Source organism: Haliaeetus leucocephalus, unplaced genomic scaffold (genome assembly GCF_000737465.1).
Source record: "Haliaeetus leucocephalus isolate CR32 unplaced genomic scaffold, Haliaeetus_leucocephalus-4.0 Scaffold240, whole genome shotgun sequence".
Classification (NCBI taxonomy): domain Eukaryota; kingdom Metazoa; phylum Chordata; class Aves; order Accipitriformes; family Accipitridae; genus Haliaeetus; species Haliaeetus leucocephalus.
This window is the reverse complement of record NW_010972676.1, coordinates 9,246,882-9,267,597: the sequence shown is the minus strand read 5'-3', so window position 1 is coordinate 9,267,597 and position 20,716 is coordinate 9,246,882. Positions and strand designations below refer to the sequence as shown.

The following is a 20,716-nucleotide window of genomic DNA, read 5'->3' as shown; positions in this document are numbered from 1 at the left end:
CGCGGGCGCTGCAATAGGCCTCACCGGGCACGGTGAGGGACAGGGGGCCGCGGTGGCCTGCCGGAGCCGGCCAGCCGCGCTCAGCCACAAGGAAGCTGAAGGAAATTCCGTTAAAGGCGGCGATCAGTCCTCCCGGGGCGCGGTTTCGTCAGTGTGCTGCGGGGTGGGACCCACAGTCCCACGGGACACCTCTGGGGAGGGCGCACCAAGGAAAAGGGCGGTAGCCGCCCAGCCGCGGCCTCCTCCGGTTCTGTATTTTGTGCCTCATCGTTCGGCGAAGTGATACTCGTTCACAGGGCAGAGAGGAGGGAGGCAGGCTGGGGAGCCAGCCCCTGCTCCCCTGCCCTCGCCTCGCAAAGTAACATGGCCCCGTTTTCGTGACACGAGTGTGAACGGTTTTCTGAACAGGGGGTGATCCAGTCAGACCAGGCTGGGTAGCCTTACTGCACCAGCCTGAACTGATCCCGAAACCGCCAAATACTCTCCCAGCCCCATCAACCCACAGCATTATATTGACATATACTGACTTGAAATTGTAACATTCCTCAACATTCAATATCTGTATTATTTCTGTTTTTCATTGTTCCTATATTTCATTATATACGCACTATGAAAACTCCTCTTGTGGAAACACCATCGCTATCTTGCGTTCAAAAGTTCTCAAAGTCTACAGTCTCTAGTGACTGAAAGCTAGGTCCTGTTAGACAGCAGGAATCCTTCATGGAAATTGTCAACTAAATATGGCTACTTTGTAATGTCAGAGTCGGACAGTCTGAATTTACTTGCTAATTTGTCATCCTGAATTTGTGAGGGGACAAAAAAAAAAAATCACCAGAAAATAGGTAAGAGTTGTGAAGCGCTAGGGAACTAAAAAGCTAAAAGGAGATTTTAAAGTGGCTGATTACATTCAAAAATAAAATATTTACATATACAACTACATACATCTTAAAAAGTAGAGCTTCAAAATGTGGATAGAAACAAAGCTAAAGAATATACATCATTATTTTAAAAGATAATAGAAACTTGCATTTCTTTTCTAATCTTTACCCAAATAAAAGTATACAAAATTGATTTTTCCAAAATAGTGCCCTGTCTCTTTAAGCCTACTTTAAGATAAGTTTGTTAAAGAATGTTTATATTCATGTACAAATTAAACTTGAAAGATATAACATTCTGTTAAAAGCTAGGACAAACAAATTAATGGAAGTTGTAAGAGCTAAAGTTAGAAACAGTCCACCTTTCTTTTCCTTTTATCAAGACTTGCCAGTACTTCATCTGCACAGAAGTTCTCATATCACATTGCCAAATAGATCGACTTACATTCAGAGTGCCTGACTGTGCCCAACAAAGCATGTTCTTGGCATCTTTAAATATATACGCAGCACCTATTTTTGTATGTAGTCTAGGACATTTCTATGGAGGTATACTCTAAACCAGTAACATACCCCATCATAAACCTTGAACAGGAAGGATCAACAACAAAACATTAGAGATGTGCATGGACCACACTGGTTCACCTTAGCTCATCCACAAAGCAAAAAAGTTAACAGCAAAAGTCTCTCCCCACCCCTTAATTTCCGATTAGTTCATTGCAATTTATCAAGTCTCTGACCACACTGCAGAAATCTCAGTATGTGCACATTGGTTTTGGTGGTTGGGCTGAACTCCGAGCCATCAGTTTGCAAAGTCAAATGACTCCAATCACACTTATTTTGGTGGTTGAGGGAAGATCTTAAATGTGAGTCAGTTCCCACTTGTACTGTAGAAAAATCAGTTGATTCTCTATTCCCTAACCCACTATTAGAAAAGTCATAACATGCAGAATACTTATCTTCAGTGTTCTGTACTAGTACCGGTCCAGTTCTGGATCTACAACAGATTGTGGTGCCAAGCTTTAAAAACTAGGCTGGATTACTCCTTACTAACTTGAGAAATTGTTTTTCACTCTCTACTGCTTTAAAAAAATAGTATCTGTGCTCATCAGAAATGCTGCCGAGTTGAGGTTTCAAAATACTAACTTCTTCGTTTTGCTAACTTCAATAACATTTGCTGCTGATTGTCCCAGCAGGGTTACATATGATTATAAAGGCACAGGAATAATGATGTGGAAGAATATGGTATAAATAAGGAGTACAGAGTCAAAAACATAAAGGAAAGGAAGGGCAGAGACAGAAACTGCATTTCTTAATCCCCTTTTACCATTCAAAATACCATTCCATCCAGAAATGTAGTTTTCCTTGTAACAGAAATAACTATCATTTATCTCTGTGTAATTCAGCTCTTAGATGGTAACAACAATGAAGTAATATGTACAAAATTAACGTGAATTTTAAAATTCATTTGAGAAAAAAGCTACTTTGGATAACTTGAATGTCATGATCCCTAATTAAGCCCAGATTTTCTTCACATTCAGAAACTTGAGAATCTTTATTTGTAGAACTCTTAATACTTTAAATTGAAATGGTTCCTACCTTCACTTACACTGAATATAATCAATGTTAAAACTCACAGTGGTTTGATGCTATAAACAAACTTATTTTCTGCTTGCCTGGTGTAGCAGATGACAACAACAAAGTTCAAGCTGCTGAGAAGGAAAGCAGCTCCAAGTAGCTCTATGGACCATGTACAATCTCAGAATGAATTATTGCTAGCGTAGAAAAGGAGTACACGGTACATCCATACAGCTTTGCAAGTTCTGTAGAGTAATACAAAGCATGAATAGAAATAACTTTTCATACATGATCACATGTTTTTAAAGCCAAGGAAGACTTTGTGCAAGATTTGATTGCATTTATGTATTTTTAAAACATTTTTTTAATGTTTAAGAAGGACACCTAGCAGGTGCCAAACGGACATCCCTCATGAATCATGTTCTCTGCATAGGAGCATTATGAGCAGTTGTAGTGCAAGTTTCTCCAGCTGTGAATTACAGCTTCACCTGAATGGACTGGACTTCCTTCACTAAGGGAAGAGGATGGCCAAATCCTCCTGGAATTCCAACTCTTGACATGTTTCCTAAGCCTACTAACAGAGTAAACCATACACTTCAGCAGTGGCTTCCACGTTGTGCATCTTGGCCACAAAAATCTGGCCTTTTGTAATAAAGTACAAAATAAAAATAGTTCAATCACTTCAATTATATTGATCCTAAAAGATCTTCTGTTTCTACATTAATCAACTATCAATTCAGAAGGACCTATCATTACCTTGAAAACACTATTAAACAACATGTGAATAAGATCTTTTGCTCTTACCTCAGCTGATTCACACTTCTCTCAATCTACACTGTCCAATTCCCAAACTCGCAGAAGTCAGCCATGGAAGGAACAACTGCTGTCTTGATGTCACTAAGTCTCTGGTTTGGCCAGAGGACCCAACATACGTAGCTGGTGTGATGCTCAAGCTACTACTATCATTACGCTAATATGGCAGCGTGTGATCATAACATGGACTATAGCATATATGCTAAAAACCCCCACGATTACTCTATTTCCCAATCAGAAAGAAATGTTTTAATTAAACTACAATGAAAATATTTAGATGCAAAATTGCTTCTGTTTTTCTTTACTGTGGTTGTATCTTATCAATAGACCTCTCTCAATAGGTTCCCAACAGCTATCACAGAAAATTTGAAAAGATCAATGATACAAAGTTGAAGTAACTATTTTCTAAGTCATAGATTTGTCATTAACTTTGATAATTCAGTTCTTTGTAACTCATCATATTCTTTTTTCTCTTTTTAAACCATCATGGCATTTCTTAATCTTAATAACTGGGACTAGGCGTAATCCAGAAAAGTTTAAAATTAAAACTGCTTTTTGTAAAACTTGAAAATAAAATGTATACCTAGTTTTCCTTTGATAATACATTGCATTTTTATACCTTTTGCATGGATGTTTAAATTTTTAATACATCTGTTCCTAAAATTAAAAAATTCTAAAATTCAAGCACATTTAATTTCTGCTATGTAAAATGTCAACTGCCTCTAAAATAGAAGTAAAAAAAAAGCCAGTTGTAGTCAGTCTTTTTTTAAATTTACAATATTTGCCTTGTCATCTCTAATTTTTCTTAGCAGGGATTAGATGGCAACTGGATGCAATTCTCTTCAATTTTAAGAGCTCCTAAGAGCAAACTGCGACACAGATTATAATTCTGTTTAGGTCCTGTCAAAATGTCACACATTTGCTGTATGCCTGCAAATTCAAATATAAATACACTGATATCAATAATTTGGCAATGCTAGTTTTAACCTTTAACCATTCCTGCACTTAATTGCTTCATGATGCTCTAAAGCAGTTTTTCTTGCACAACTGGGAGGGAGGCAGCAAAACAAGTGGCTCAAGTATATAGGAACTGCTCCAGATGCCTATGGATAGAAAAAAGTCAGTACAATATCAAACATGGTCATTAAAACAATTATGATCCCTTCCTTTAGTCTTTTCTCCTCATGTAAGAAGCCATTGGGCATAATCAGCTCCTCTGCCAAGCGTGCCAGTTCAAATGAGATGCAGCTCTGAATTTATTCCAGAAGACTGGGATATCCTTTGATAGAAGAGAGATTGCCAACATGAAACACTGTTTTCAGTATTAGGATGAAAGAGATGTTTTGAAAACCAATTATTTCAAAATAGAAAGGAGGTAACTTCTGATTTAGTATACCTTTGCTTGCTTTGTCTTGTCTACTCTTAAAAATAAAATGCATTTTTACTGTGCAGTGCCAAAACTTACATTAGCAGTGAAAGCTGCAGAGCAAATGTGATACAGGTACCTTTAACTCTGTCCATATTGCTTTATAGAAATAAAATAATAGTTTCCCAACTCTAATAATTAGTTTCTTGGCTATTTTATCACCTAGAGAGCTGTATAAAAATTTTCAGGCTGTTTTGGAGAAATACTGTTCTGGCACTCTAGAATTCATCTGTTCCCTACAGACACACATGACATTAAGGGGGTTGCACATGGAAGAGTGTCACTAAATATGATAGCTCTTTCAGTGAGTTTTCCCTGTGTACTTTGTCACTGTTTTTAACTGTACATAAAACTCATTATTTCAGATTGGGCAGGGGAAGACTGCATTTGCTTATCTCATTCAGACTTCACTGAAAATGTTCCAATTGAATATCTAAATATAGGAACTTGAACCAAGTTCCTTTCAGCCCATCAAGTGAACATTCAGCTAGAATTATAGCTGCTCAGTGGTGCTATAGAATGGGAAGAAACAACTTGTTTGGCCACTGTGAATGGGGACATACATAATAGTAGGTATCCAATTTGGAATACTGTTTTATATTATACAATTGATAATCAATTAAATTTCTACAATAATTTCTTGATTCTGGATTCTGATTGTCTCCATGCCAAATAACACTCATTCAAAGCTCCAAGTGTTTGACACCCAACTTACATAATTGCCATAATAGTTTTCTTTTCATACCCTAATCCCATTTCAAATGAATATACAGATGCACCTTCACCTTGTAAGAACATTTTCATTCTCTATACACCTTCTTAAACTCTAAATATTGCACAGACAGTGGTTTGGAAGCACATACAATGCCTTTCATAGATTTTTTTCACGAATCTTTTGAGAATGGAAATGTCTGGAAATGACCTGACTTTTGTTCTTTTTTTCTTTCTTCTTTCCTCTTACAACTTTTTGAGATTTTTGTTGTTTTTTCCACAGCTTGCTTACTCTGAAACATAGAATCGAAGATTATTTTTACTAATAACAAAATTGTTATGGAAATGTCAGTTTTATGATAATGCAAAGAACAGTTATGTAAGTATGTGTGTATCTTGGCCAACTAATGCACGTGCTGATTGTATTATTACACTTACTGTTTGTTCTGTCAATAGACTAATATATATCAGAATACTTAAGTACTGTGTCAATTTATCTGCCAAATAAAAAAATTTAAGCATAGTTCTGTGCCAAAACTATTTCTTAAACTCTAGATTATCTGTGCCTCTCTGTGCCATTTTATCAACAGGAATATGCTAAACAGGGCTATTAATGGCTAGTACTAATAAATACTGTTGTGGTTATAGCCAAGACCTCGGTAAGGGCAGACAGCGGGGCTGCAATAGAGGAAGACAGCACAGGAAATAGTACTGTATCAGCACACTAGCTATCACCTGTGACAAAACCACCCATAGTAGTTCTTAAGGTTTTACTGAAGCTGCCTGATGCAATTGCCAAAACGGAAAGTAGACTTCAATGTTAATATGTACAGTTTCTATGAAATAGAAGCATGAAGGGGACATCCAGAAATAAAAAAGAAACCGGAACAGGAATTAGGGAAACATACTGCATTTGTGGAATAAATGGCATACCACTTTTACACTGGGATGATCTCACTAGAAGGGAGACTGGAGCGAAGAAATCACAGAAATGTATTGCTACACAGAGTAGCAAATAGAGTTTAAAAAAAGTACATCCCCACCATTTTCCCTATATTGCCACATATGCATGTGATTTGGCATGAACTTTATAGAAGTCCAGGAATGAGTTCAAAGACAGAGAACTACCAGTATTTCAGATTAAATGCATTGTGCATTACTCATTAAGTGAAACAAATGGACATCATGACATCAAATATATAGAAGGGAAATTCTTAAAGAAGTTTTACAAAAAACCTTAATGACCTTTGCATGGGAGCCTTTCTGCTTTAACGGGAAAACCCTGTCTACAAGAGACTAAATAGCTCCTGACTTTGCCGAGCCGCTTTAATTAAGTCTAAACCCTTGAAACTTCTCAATTTTTCATACAGCAGCCAGGATCATCCACCTCTCCTTCTGAAGCAGAGATTTAAAACCAATCACACAAAGACCCCAGGCTACTTCATGAAATCCTACACTAGGTCCTTGCTTGCTAACTGTTTTACTCTCTGGAGTAAAACTTATCTATTACTATTCCCCCTGGACAGTGTCGATTTTCAAGTTAGAAACTTGTCTCATATTCCACTTATTAATTAAAAAAAAAATTAACTGTGAAGACAAAATTATGCATATTTTAACTGAGGTTAGCTGTTTGAGAATGGAACTGCATTCTGAATTGAAAACTGAAAAACAAGTCACATTGTTTTGCTGTTATGAGGGGGCGCGCCCCCCACCTCTTGAACTACTGACACTTCCTATAAATTCATGAGGTAGTACAGTTTAATATTTTTAACATCCCACCAATATTTGGAACCTGCCTAGTATCAGGATAGATCCTGTAAGCCACTGTTAGCAAATTCTACTCTCCAATCCAGAAAAGCCACCCCCACCCCCCACCCCCCAAAAAAAACCCCCCACACTGGCAAGGGAAGCCACATAGAAACTTGCCTTATGGAAACCCCCTTAACTCATGTGTTTAAATTACTGGAAGGTATTGTATAGGTGAAGTTTATCCTGTCATCATTCACACTTGCAAACATTATATCCTGTGTACCATGTCACTTAACACATTTTTTGACTTAGAACCAACTTTCTGCTTTTAGATTTTGGCCAAGGTAGTGCCAGAATATATGCATATACAATTCAAGTATATACATAAATAATTAAAAAAAACCCAAACAAAACCCAAGACATGTAAATGTCACACCATGACAGAATGGTGGAATCAACTTGACAGGAATCTGAATCAACTACTCAGGAGGAAACTAGGTGAATTATTTTGGTTGTTAGAGAAATCGTTCTAAGTTTTGTGTTTAAAAAAGTTAGATCTTTTACAGAGTTCTTCCACAGTACTGGAACTTGTCCTTGTATTTTTCCATTTGTACAGCTTGATCCTTTATTTAAGATCCTGTATCTAGGACTAGGATTATTTCTGTTTCAATTTTAAGATACTTGTAAAATCAGTGAGGTAATCTCTTAACATATTTGGTCTAATTTATACTAGGGTAAATCAGCAAGATTAGGAGAAAATGTGAGAGAGGGAAAGGTACAGACTAAATACAATCTGCAAGGTAAACGATAATCTATACTGCATCATTATCATATGGAGAAAAATCCTTGTACAAACCTCTCAGCTTACACTGTCACCCTCTGGAGTGTCAGTTCATGACTCGAAATGGTTAAAATGACCAAATATTTGACAATCCATTTTGTCTGCATCTGGCACCATTTAAATATTTTTTGGCTACAGAAACTACAGGGAAGTACTCCTTCCTCTTTGACTTTTACAATTTGCATTGCTATACGATACTTAGCACCTTGCCATCCCCCAGCGTGGAAAGAAGAGACTGAATTGTATATACTTACCCTTCTTTCATTAAGTACTTTGAAGTTCTATGGATGAAAGATGCAACATAAATGTCAGGTCTGAGCATTATTGTAGATCACTTGATTTTTATAGGGGAGTTTCCCTTTTACTAATTTTATCTCTGTCGCCTGCTTTTTGCCATCTGATAAAGGCTTGTTTCTGTATCACCTAGCAACAATGTGAAGGTGTCCAGGAAAAGCGAAGGCTGAGCAGGCGGTGTTAAACCCTGTGGAGCTCTCACCCCAAGCTTCTTAGCCAGCTACTGAAGTAACCCTTCAGTAGGTACGGTGTCTGCATGCTGATCTAGGAGGAAAACACTGCAGGAACACAAGTCTAGCTAGCTTTGAAGCTTTCTGTTGTTATATATACACACACATCCCTCAAAATATCATCTCTCTCTACTCCCTGACACAGTGGAATTTGTCACTGAAACACCAACCTGGAGTTCAGCAGGGGATATCTTGCATTTTTTGAGAAACCAGAGCCAAAATCTTCTGCACTGATATTTCAGAGGGACCAGGTAAGAGATTTTTACCTTTAAGTCTTGAATTCAAGTCACACAGTAGATTTACTTTGGCTGTTCTATGATTCTCTCAGCTTTTTTCCCTGTGTAGAAAGAATGACCAAAAATAGAGACAAAATCACAGCCCCCTAAAGCAAACTAAATTGTCTGACTGGATTTAAGAAAAACCATATAATTAATATTTCTAAAATAAGAATAAAGATTTATATCCTCTTCTTGGTGAAACTGTTAACTAGACTTTATATAAAACTGCCAAAGCATTTGCAATAGTGATTATGCTAAAATAATTATGACCTCAAACATTTAAAAAGCTTGGTCATACAATTTTATGGAACATCATATTAAGTAAGATTTATACATGGATGAATTTTGTTATTTTCCATAAGCATTAATAAATGTAAAGAATATTTTAAAGGCAATTCGGCAAAGTTGCCTGTAATCATTTTGGGGGTTTGTGTTTGCTTGTTTTTTTTTAAAAAAAGCATTCTTACAAAGCATATGCATTTCCTGGACACTGAAGACACTGGATCTTTTTAAATCTTATTCTGATTGTAGAAGAACTGATTATCAAATTTCTTTTCCTGATTTAGGTACAGAAAGTGACTTTTTAAACTTGTATTTTTAAACTAAGTAATTTTGCTAAACTACAGTCTATATTCCCAGTTCTTATAGCTCTGCTCTCAAAACTCGATTTATTTTTCTTTAAACATTTGCTATATTGCTGAATCTCAGGAACAGACAAAGTATTCCAGCAGCAGTCTCATCACAGCTGAATCCAGTAACACTGATATAGTCTCCTTACTGCTATTAAAAGATTTCTGGTCTATTTAATCTGCATAAATCATTTAAACCTTAGTTAAATATGCTGCTGTAACTATTTGCAAGAACCCTAAGTAAACTGATTGTATGTATTTGTCCATTCTACTGGAAGTTGCTCTTATTTGTTACTGGGAGCTGTTGCTTATTGGCCTAATTTTTATTCCATATGTATGCTCTTTTAAAAACAATACTGAATCAGTCCTTATCACACACTAGTAAATATTGCAAACTTTGTACTTTAAAATACATACAAATGACCAGAAATTAAAGCTAATGTCTTGTAAACACTTAATTTTCCATATATTATTGATTCTGTTTACTGTATGTAGCCTATAAGTAGACTATACAAAGATAAATATTTAAGTTCACCTATATATAGCCTGTAAGTATGCATTTTCTCACTATAGTCATCTGCATGTATGATGGGGGACAGAAGATACATAGAACTGTGTAAGAAGCTAGCACACTGATTTTCAAGGAATCCAGAGTCCCAGGAAGAACCTTCTAGCTACAAAGGCCTTACACAACTATGATTGCTAGCCTAGCCCAGAACTTTAAAAGTATGATCAGCACAGAAGCTACAGATCTTAAATGGGAATGCCCTTTTCATGTCATGGTTTAAAGAAAATTCAGCTTAATGGAACAGTTAGAGAAGGTAGCGTATTAGCAATGAAAAGAATAGGTCACTCTGCTATAATCATCACAGAATCCTTTTAACTTTTTTTTTATAAATGTCCACAGAAACAAAATCCTAAAATTCCTCTTGTACTTGCAATTTCATCTTGAGCTTCCTCTGCTTTGTCATCTCTGCAAATGAATGTAGTGACCACTCAGAGTGGGCCCTAATACAGCTTACCTCAGAATTAATCAAAATTAATTCCAAAATGGCTGGAAGGTTTGCACTGTAACTCCTAATAGGAGCTTCCACACCAGCAATAAAGGATAACAGGTCAGCTCTCTGTACAAGAAAACAAAACATCTGAAGACATTAAAACACACTTCTACAAAATTATCTTATAAATATACCCATAAGCATAGGAGGGGAGAGCAGGTGGCAAAAAAAGTGCCCAGATTACATAAAGAAGGAGGATTGAGAAAAGTAAAGACTATTTCTTTCCATATGCAATATATTTAAAATAGATCTGACCAATTATATAGCTGGTACTGGCACACAGGACAGGTAATGAAAAACAAAGCAGTAAGCAAGAAAAAAAATTAGTCATATAACACTAATAACAGTACTAGACATCCTTCAATATGTCAGACTAGTCACTGCAAGCATTTTAAAAACTGTCAAATTACTACAGCCTCTATGCATGCTAAATGATTAGCTATCACTTTTCGCTCCAACCATCAATCTTAGTTAGAATGTAACAATGCTATGGATGACCATGCAAGATGCCTCAACTTAATTTTGTGTTGGTTTTTTTTCCTGTCAACTAGATTTATCTCTTTACACCTAACTCCTGTATGTAAACCCCTATTAACTCAGTCTTCAGATAAATGTTAACACTTTAAAAAGCCAGGTCTTACAATAAACACACAGCATATGTCAAGTTTGTTGTAATTTATTTGTGAGTTATTCTCAAGCAATGTTACAAAACATTTTAATGTCTTGATAAGAAAATAAAATTTAAATAAAAATACATTCAACAATACATCATCATAATACAAATTAAAACTAATGATAATTTACAATCCTAACAGAACTAATTACTGAATAATATCATCTTTCTACACTAATCAAAATGAAGGCAACTGTTATTATTAATCATCCTACTTGTACCTAATTAAATTCTAGAACATCTACTGCATTTTAAAACATTATAAAATGAGGAATCAAATCTTAATGGTCACAAATATTCAATGGCCTTTGTTTTTTTCCTAGATATTCCAGTACCAAAGCAAAAAAAAAGTGCATATTAAAAAAAAAGTTGCGAGAGTATACAATTTAATTTTTCATAAATTTGACTCTGAAAACAACAGAAAATGGCTCCAAGGAACAGACACTTTGCCACAGGGTTAATCCATATACAGCAAAACGTAACTTTGACACTCAACCACATGCAACTTTGTTTAATGGCAGCTTTTTATTAATGGCAATTAATCCGACCCACTTTACCTTGGCAAAACACATTTCTTGGCATTATTATCCCACCCCACCATCCATCCCCAATTTCAACCGCTGGCAAATAGAAGTCCCTTAAAATACATCAAATGCGTAAAAAAGGAAAAGGCAAAAACAGCTGAGGTGATTAAATGATTGTGACGTTGCAGACACTAGTACTGAATCCTGGATATTCTAAAATAGTTTGTCTGGTATTAAACCAAATAGTTATTCTAACAAGTTACATTCATTCCGAAAGAGATTTCAATCCTGTCTTGCCAGCTTCTATTACAGAAAGCCTCCCTACAACAGTATAATAAATGTATAGTAATTTAAACAGCTTACAGTTTCAAGCATTGTGGATGTCTATTCTATTTGTAAGTTACATGACTAATTAATTTGGCCAAATCATGATTGTAAAAAAACCCCAAAAACCACCCAACAAAACAACAACAAAAGACCCCACAGCAAATGCTCCAAAAATAAAAGTACCACATATAGTTGTTATTATTAAAAATAGTATTCCAAGGAGTACCATTACATTTAATACTGATGAAGCAAAGTTGCCACAATAACACCTTTGCTTCTTCCTCGTTATATACATTTATGTTCTTTCAGCATAAACCTAACTTCTCAGATGAAGTGAGCAAAAATTAATCTTACTAAATTCAAGGATGCCAGTTCAAAATTGTGTTAAGTGGCTAATACGAATCCATATAACTAAAGATATAAAAATATTCACTGAAGCATTGCTTAAAGACAAAACAATGTTGATCATTCAACTGATCATAACAAGCAGATACTACAAAGTATCTAAAAATAATCTGGGATAGTCCAGATATCTAAAGTGCTTTGAGTGATTATAATAGAGATTATTTATTAGATCTGTAGTCAAAAGGTGAGCTGGACCTAGTTATTACTTTTTATAAAAAAAAGAAATAAAATCATACATGGGATGATGTAAATTGATCAGTACTTAACCACAATCTGTTCACATTTAATTTTTTCTATCTGTAGGCAAACTTATTTAAAAAGAATGTTGCTACCCTGCATTTCTTTTTAGATTAAGAAAAAAATCTGTACCTTTAAAAATCCTAAAGAAAATAGATAGTGGTCTAATGTCACTCCATATATTACTCACCCCAAATGTAAACAAGAGGTACAACATAAGTTCCCTGATTTCTTCTTCTTTAGTACTTAAAAAACATAACTAACACTGGTATCTGCTGTCCAGATTATTTGCAGCATACTGCATGATTTTGTAAGACTTCAGCTGTAGATAAATCAAGTCCTGACAATACCTAATACAAGGAAAAAAGTCAAATGAATTGAGTGTGAAGCTTCAGATCTTTTCCATGTCATAGTATCTTGGAATTTCTACTTCAAGATCCATATCAGCAGGGCAGGCACTCATGGTAAACTCATGCAAGTTTGCAGTGTATGTATTGAGAGATGTAATCCAACCAACAAATACTGTGTGGATTTTCTTCCATTAAAAAGCTTATTTGTTTAGAAAGTTCTTTCCAATAAGACAACAATGGCAAAACAACATTTAGATTTATTCACACCTGTTACTTCAAGAACCTGGAACTTCAAGTTCTTCAACAAAATGAGAATAAACCTTAAGACCAGATTTTGAAGTAGATATTTTTCTATTAAATATTAAATAGATTGTCAACACAACTAGCATTTATGTTCATTCTTAAATACTTTGTAAAAATGCATATAATGAACTTAAAAAAACAAACAAAACACCAAAACACTCAAGAACATTTCCAGTTTCTTTTTTTCATCCAAGTGTGCCACAGTTTGTTTTGGTTAGGAAACTTTTCCAACAATTGGATTTTCTCTGGAAAAAATAAAATGTTATATGTAAGTGTTTGTAAGGTTAACATTTGCTTTCTAGTTCTCAACATACAATTTTAATTTATTAAGCAAACCTATATTTTTTGGATAATTTCTACCACTACTTGTGAAATTTCATGATTTGCGGAAAAACCTCACACACTTTCATGCGAGACCTCTAAATCAAAGTCAAGTTTTCTAAACAACTTGGGTCAAATACTAAACTAGTAGTATCAGGGTTTGAGCAGTCTTTTTTTTCTGGTGAATCAAGCCTTATTGATGCAAAGAAGAAATCAGAAAACTTGCTAGTGGTGTTCCACAGGTATCAGCCAGGATTGAAGAGAATTGAAAGAATCTGCCTGGAACAACAATGTACTCCAAAGAACAGATTTTTTTTAACTTCACCAGAAATAGCATTTATCATTGAGTATGGCAAGTGAATTACAAACAGTAAATATACTGCATGAAAGATATGTTTCTGCAGTGTAATCTTTACAGTCTTATATAATGTGATATTTTAATTATTTCTTACCTGAAAATTGAAATTTAAAAAAAAATAAATTAAAAGGTAGGCAGACAGTTAGGGATTATTTTGTGTGCACTTCAGATGTTAAGTTGCAAGGAAACAACAAAGTCATTGCACCCGCTTATGGGAATCTCAACAGCAACACAAATGAAGCCCACACCAGAGCAACTTCTTGTATCTTCTGACAACTGGTAAAAAGCTGCATTCCTACAAATGATGTACCTTATTTTCTCTATGTCTTTGTGTTGTCTAAATCTACCTTTATCTTAGTTATCTCTACCTCAACAAGCCTGGCCTTCTTCTGTGATTTATTTTTTAAAAATACACATTTATATATGTCAAAGTTATGTAAGATACTTACTCACTACCATATTTAGCACTAGATGATCTCTTCTTTCGGTATTTTTCATGCGATTCATTCAGCTTTTCTACTATATCTATTATCTGTTTAAGTGTATGAAAAGTTGCTACAGAATCTTCAATTGTGAAGTTAGAATAATCATCTGGTTCTTTCCGTGGACCTTGATAGACTGCTATGCTCCCACAAGCCTCTACAAAAATTACCACAATTATCCCAATTAGAATTTCGGTAATTAACAAACAGATCTAACTCTTACATAAATGGTGAGTCTGAAATTCTGAACTGTAAAGTAACTCTAGCTTATATGTAACATGGGTTAAGACAAAAGCAGGACACAGTATCAACCAGATGTATTTACAATTCTGTGGCTTATTCTCTGCTGGTTGTGCTCAGCATCTTGAGTGTCCAGCACTCTCCTGTTCACATAACAGAAGACAAATGCTTTCTTGCAGCTCAATCATGTTCAACAGAATTCACTTCACAGTCAGGAAAAGGAGAGCAAAGACAGAAGAGCAACTGGCTATAGTTGCTATCTCTCTGTTTAGACTATTAAAGATATTTCATACATGCAAATTCAATTAGAACAACGTGCATGCCTGATATCTACTGTAAAGACATGACTGAAGAATGTCTGATACCAGAGCACTAAGACAACAAAAATATAATCTGTGTCTCTACTCTCTATTATTTTCAGGTAAATTGTTAAGACATAAAACTGATATTATGGGCCTAGAGAATTAGAACCGAATAATATCAGTATAATTCTTCTTATTATTTGAGTACCTTCCAACTTCTGTAATTTAGACATGTTGATAGTGAAAAGTGAGTAAATTCTTTCTGTCTCTCTGTCTCCATCAATCTCAATTTGAGTATCAGCAGGAACATCTCTAAAAGGTGAAAGAGAGACAGGTAGTCAATGCAAGTCATTCTTGAAATGTTTGAAAGCAAGTAAAAAACAATTCTGTTTCAATATACTTAGCCTTCTAACACATCTATCACTCAGCTTCACAATTGTTACACAAAACTTAGCATTTGTTGCAAACATCCTATAGAAACAGGCATATATACTTTTGAGGGCAATGAATACAGCAATACCAAAACCCACTTTTTCCAATAGAATTTATTATTCAGTATGTCAAGAGAAAAATACTTAAAAAATATCAAAGGTTAATTGTTACTAAATGACAATAAAACACTTCTTTTAGAATCTACTATACTTGAAAGGTAACCAGAACAGAAGGACACAATACATTCCTAAACCAGAACAGTTAAAAACCAGAAAGACAAAAACAACCAGAAGTTATTTAGTAACAGGAGTCTTTTGAAGTGTTGAGAAACCTAATGAAAAAAAAAATGAACAGAGTAACATAGAAAAAGTATTATATATATACATATTTTCAGACAGTTATCTTCTAGGACTTACACTGAATTTTAGAGGACTGACTGAGATTTTTAGACTGTAATTTATGCAACCTATCCAGTCAAGGATAACTTTATTTTTAAAAAAGATCAGAGCATTTGTTTGTTTTCAGAAATCAGCAGCTTAAAGGCATTAACGCATTATAAGAAGTTATTCATTTTCCCGACATACCTACAAAACCCAAATGATTTGTCAGAATCTACACTGAAGATTATTTAGCTGATTTTCTTAGTACACTGTGTTTTAAAACATGTGAGGTTAAAATAAAAAAGTGACTGTATAAAACAAGACAACATCATTAGGAAAAGAGACAGACTTCCAGGCTGAGCCCTCTGCAGCAAGGTATTTCAATTATTTCATATAGGTGACCTAGGCATGTCACATTTCTGCATTCAGCTTGGCATCTGAATTAACTTGAGCTATTAAATCTATTATTCTGCGTGGAAAGAAATCAACCATTCAATATTTCTGATTTACATGCTGAATTGGTTACCTTCATTTCATATGGTGGCTGATGAAGTAACAGACTTGGTAAAAGCCAGTACTTATTAGTAAGGTGTATTTTTAGCAGCTTAACTTGCTAAAGCAGACAGGGAACACCTCGCCTTCAAATTTTCAAGTTGTATAGTGAATCATGCATTCTTTGTCCTACAAAACATATGTATTTTCATTTGAAAATCAACTTACGCAGTGCAACGAGCACAGCCCACTGTGTTCTCTATTGTAGCCTTGCAACAAAGCCAGTTCCCATTCAGAAAAGCAGAAGGATGGTAAAAACTAAGCCTCTTCTGGTTGCATCTCGTTACCCGGCAAAGAGCTTCTATCCACTCACTAGCTTCTACACAGTTATTTGCTTGGATATAGAGTGGCTTTTCTCCATGTAGTACTTGAAACATCTGTAGAAGGAACGCAACAATATTCTGCTCAAAAAATCCAGTTATTGAGCAACTTTGAATATGTCAAAATAGATTTCAATGCTCAGGCAATTCAACAAAGCCAAATTAAGACAGAAAGTGAGACAAGGGAGAAAGGAAGACTTTTCACTTCTTTCATTTTACTACACAGCCCTACTGAGGAGGAAAAAAAAAAAAACAAACCCAGAACAGCTCCCTGTGTTCTGCCTACACCATTTCCTCATCCAAAAAGGAATCCTTAAAGAATTAGAACATGATGCATTTTCTGTCCTCTTTATTCACATATCTTTAAATGTGACCTCAGACTTCACTCTTCATAGCCTGAGAGTAACAGAAGAGCCCCAGAAGTCTCTCCTTTAGCCATCCTCAGCCTAAGTAACAGCTGTACTTTTATCAGTGCCTCAGAATTTTGGATTATAACAGAAATACCGATGTGTTACAGGTCCAGAATGAGGCTGTGAGCACAGACAACTGTCTCAGCTGATGAAGGTATTGTAGGAAGTTTTCATCAAAAGGAATAAATCTAAGTTTGGTAATATTACCTTTCTAGAAGAACATAATGTAATACGTACTACTACTACCTTAACATAAAAGTGCCTTGTAATTAAGGTCACAGTATTTTAACCTTCATTCCAGAAATTTGGAAAGGGGGACAGAAGTCATAAAATCAGTCAGAAAAGTTGGTGCAGAGATCCAAATCTCCAGGTTAAGTTCCATGTTCAGAGTACTTGGAAATACTGCATACAGCTTTTTATTCCTGATTCAAAAGATTTTTTTGCTGAAGTGTTTAGTAATAGGGTTTCAGTAACTCTATAAGCTAATTATGATCTTTTATTTAAAGAACACATCAAGAATTACATACAAACTATCTTTTAACTCACATTTTTCTTGTTGAAGGAGCTCTCATCAAGTTTCTCCACTGCAAGGATGTTTTTGATTGGAATAGTGAAAATTGGTTCTTTATCTGTAAAAAATTGTAAACAGAAAAGTGAAGCAATTTTTTAAAAAATGTTTTATAACGTCAGTGCACTGATACTGTAGGTTAAGTTCTCAAAATGTGCATCTTTATTATTGAGAAAATGTACATGAATCAGACAGAAGCATTTGGTAATCAGGGCAAACGTAACCAAACATACATATACTATGTACTTTAGGAAAAGAAAAAAATTATGCATTTAAAAAAGCACAAATCAGGTGCAAACACTTAGAAAATACTGAGAAAAAAATAACTGTAAAATAATTTACCTTGCTGTTTGTGGTAGGTGAATTCTCTACTTGTTAGACAGAACCACCGCTTCTTGAAATTCTTTTTACCAATCCGAGTCCTTCCCTGAGCTCTTTTATACATTTCTCTGTAAAGACAGAATCAAATGAAATGCAACCATTAGTCTTCTGAAGAGCTTTTAAAACCATTTATTGAGATAACACATTTTGTTCATCATGCAGCAACAAAAATCTACTTCATTGTAGATTACAAAAAAAGCCAACAAACTACTAGTTGTTCGAAACAGATCTTCAAGATTACCTCCCAATATGGTGATCGTGTACAGGGTTCCATAAACAGGAAAGGAGTTTGAAAACTATGCAATCCAGACTCTTGTTTGTAACAGTAAATTTGGAGTGGGTACATACTTATTCAGATCCAGAATTCCAACTTTTCCCCAAAGGAAGTAAGGTATATCCAACTACAAGATTCTCTATTTCCTGCCACTTTCTACAGGTGAATGTGCTTGACTTTTTCTGGATCAGAAGCTGAATATAAATGAAATTATGCTGAACACAACAGCAAGGGTAGACACAAACTGTATTCAGTACACTTTAAGTGTACTCACTGGCAACTATTTTTTTTGAGCAACAGCCATCAATTTATAATACATATTAGCTTCCAAATTGCTATAACTAAGTGTTGATCCACTACAATCGTCTCCTTCATTTCTATTTAGTATTTTAGTAAGTGGTACATTTCTTCCTTGTTTGAAATTTGGATGCTTGTTTCACAGAATCTTTACTGGCTATGAATCTGCTTCTCAGGGAAATACAAGTATTTTCTTCCCCATAAATGTTATTTGAATTAATTCATCAGCTATTCTTGATCAACATTAAAATAATAATTCATTTCTTTGAAAGAGTGATTTTCACCTCAATTTTTATAAAAGCATTCTATCATTTATTGTTTAGTATTCCAATTACAGGGTAATTTTTTCTCCTACTTTAAAGGCAGAACAGGTGGCTGGGCTTGAACAGCATGCAAAGTAATTATAAATTAAATTAATACGTTCTTTTAAAATACACTTCACAATCCTGTATAAACCATCACAGAGCACACACTGAACTGTAACAGAAATGCAGACAGGCTTTAACAGGTTTTTAAGCTGCTTTTAATTATTTTTTTCCCAAGGTATTTAAAAGATGAGTTATGGAAGTTTACAGCTGTTGGTTTAAATTAATTCTGCAAACTAACTAAGAACTAACACAGATTACAAATATAATAATTTCTACAGTGTATCAAACATTTTAATAAGCATTGATCTGACACTGGCATTAATGAAAAAACAGTCAAGTCAATTCTGTTTTGCACAATATAGATTCAAGATTTACCCTTCTTTTAGATGTACTGGCTCACTCAGACCACTGGGCTCTTTACTTTCAGTAGAGGAAACATCATCTAGGAACTTAAGGAAAAATACACAGGGAATATATACTACTCAGAAACACAGAACAACTAAAAGCAGTTTTGCAAATATACACGTACAGTTTCTCCTGGAACAGAACAATTACTTTATGCAACAGATGAAATCAAAATATATTGCAGGGGCTTGGAACAATGTAGCAAGGGATGCCCATAAGCCACAAAAGATTTCTTTAATTAGTTCCTAAACAGCAGATCTAATAAAGACTGTTTCAAAAGACTTATACTTTTTTTTTTAAAAACTAAATTAGTTTAGTCCACTATAACTCTTATGTATTCCATTGTGTGGATTTTGTTGAAATGTCCAAAACAGCCCGCAATTTTTCTTTCTGTCTCTAGTAGAAAACTGAACAATAACACAACCTTCTAATAATTAAGACTGATCAAATACATCAACCAAAAAAAAAAATCTAGTTCAAAGGTACCTTTTTAACAGATTCAGTGAATTTTTCTTCTTGAAATGCTTTGAAAAACTCACACATAAACGTCTCCTTGAAACTTGACTGAAAGAAAAGGTACATTGACATAAATAAACTTTCAAAGAATGTTGTCTATGAAATAAGCAAGAATAAGAAAGAAAGAAAGTAGCCTTACAAGTTTGCTTTTGGTCAAACTTCCCCAACTCCCCAAAGTCTGGATAGCTTTTGATATAAGAGTTAATGTTCTTGAAGTTTGTGCATCCTAAAATAAAGAAACAAAATTCACGTTTTTTCACAGTTGCAAGTAAATCTTTGACTTTAAAACAAAAACGTCACAAAAGTTATTATATTACACAGTGTAGTAAATCTGACACACCTTCATTCCTTTTCTTCCTTGCCCAAAGAGAAGAAATGCATATGCAGTAGTGTGCTCTATTAGTACCTGTGCTTTGTGAATGTATTTTATAAGCTACTGCACAGTGTTTAATATTTTACTCGCTGCTACTAGAATTTAACATTAGTACTTGGAAAAATATTTTTACCTATAGAAGATCTCAAACCCCTCAAATCCTGTAATCATTACTACATATCTAATGCTTCTGCGTTATTCAAACTTAACACTAAACATAATGAACTATTGCTGGACAAACGGTAGAAATTTTCATAATACCAAGTGAACTTAAAACTCTGTCTTTAAGGCTTTTGCCTCATTTATTTGCTACCTCACTGCTTGCTTTTTAGTACAGGATTATAAACATAGCCACAGAAAGGGGCCTTGCTGTTCCCTTTAAAATGTTTAACCCTCAAATGGTAAAATCCCGTAATCTTTTTACTCAACAAACTGAGTA

The 20,716-nt window shown here is 34.7% G+C and overlaps 1 protein-coding gene across 1 annotated transcript in view; it reads right to left on the bottom strand.

The window, feature by feature from the left end:
- Nucleotides 1-11,128: 11,128 nt before the first annotated feature.
- RASA2 (RAS p21 protein activator 2) overlaps nucleotides 11,129-20,716 on the bottom strand; it is a 46,596-nt gene continuing 37,008 nt past the window's right edge. Inside the window, exons 15-23 of the mRNA XM_010568333.1 lie at nucleotides 20,044-20,130; nucleotides 19,875-19,952; nucleotides 19,359-19,432; nucleotides 18,006-18,112; nucleotides 17,642-17,724; nucleotides 16,534-16,742; nucleotides 15,210-15,313; nucleotides 14,427-14,616; nucleotides 11,129-13,543 (exon numbers count right to left, since the gene is read on the bottom strand). Of these exons, the coding sequence (XP_010566635.1) occupies nucleotides 13,513-13,543; nucleotides 14,427-14,616; nucleotides 15,210-15,313; nucleotides 16,534-16,742; nucleotides 17,642-17,724; nucleotides 18,006-18,112; nucleotides 19,359-19,432; nucleotides 19,875-19,952; nucleotides 20,044-20,130 (963 nt within the window). The 3' untranslated portion in view covers nucleotides 11,129-13,512. The remainder of the gene's footprint in view (nucleotides 13,544-14,426; nucleotides 14,617-15,209; nucleotides 15,314-16,533; nucleotides 16,743-17,641; nucleotides 17,725-18,005; nucleotides 18,113-19,358; nucleotides 19,433-19,874; nucleotides 19,953-20,043; nucleotides 20,131-20,716) is intronic.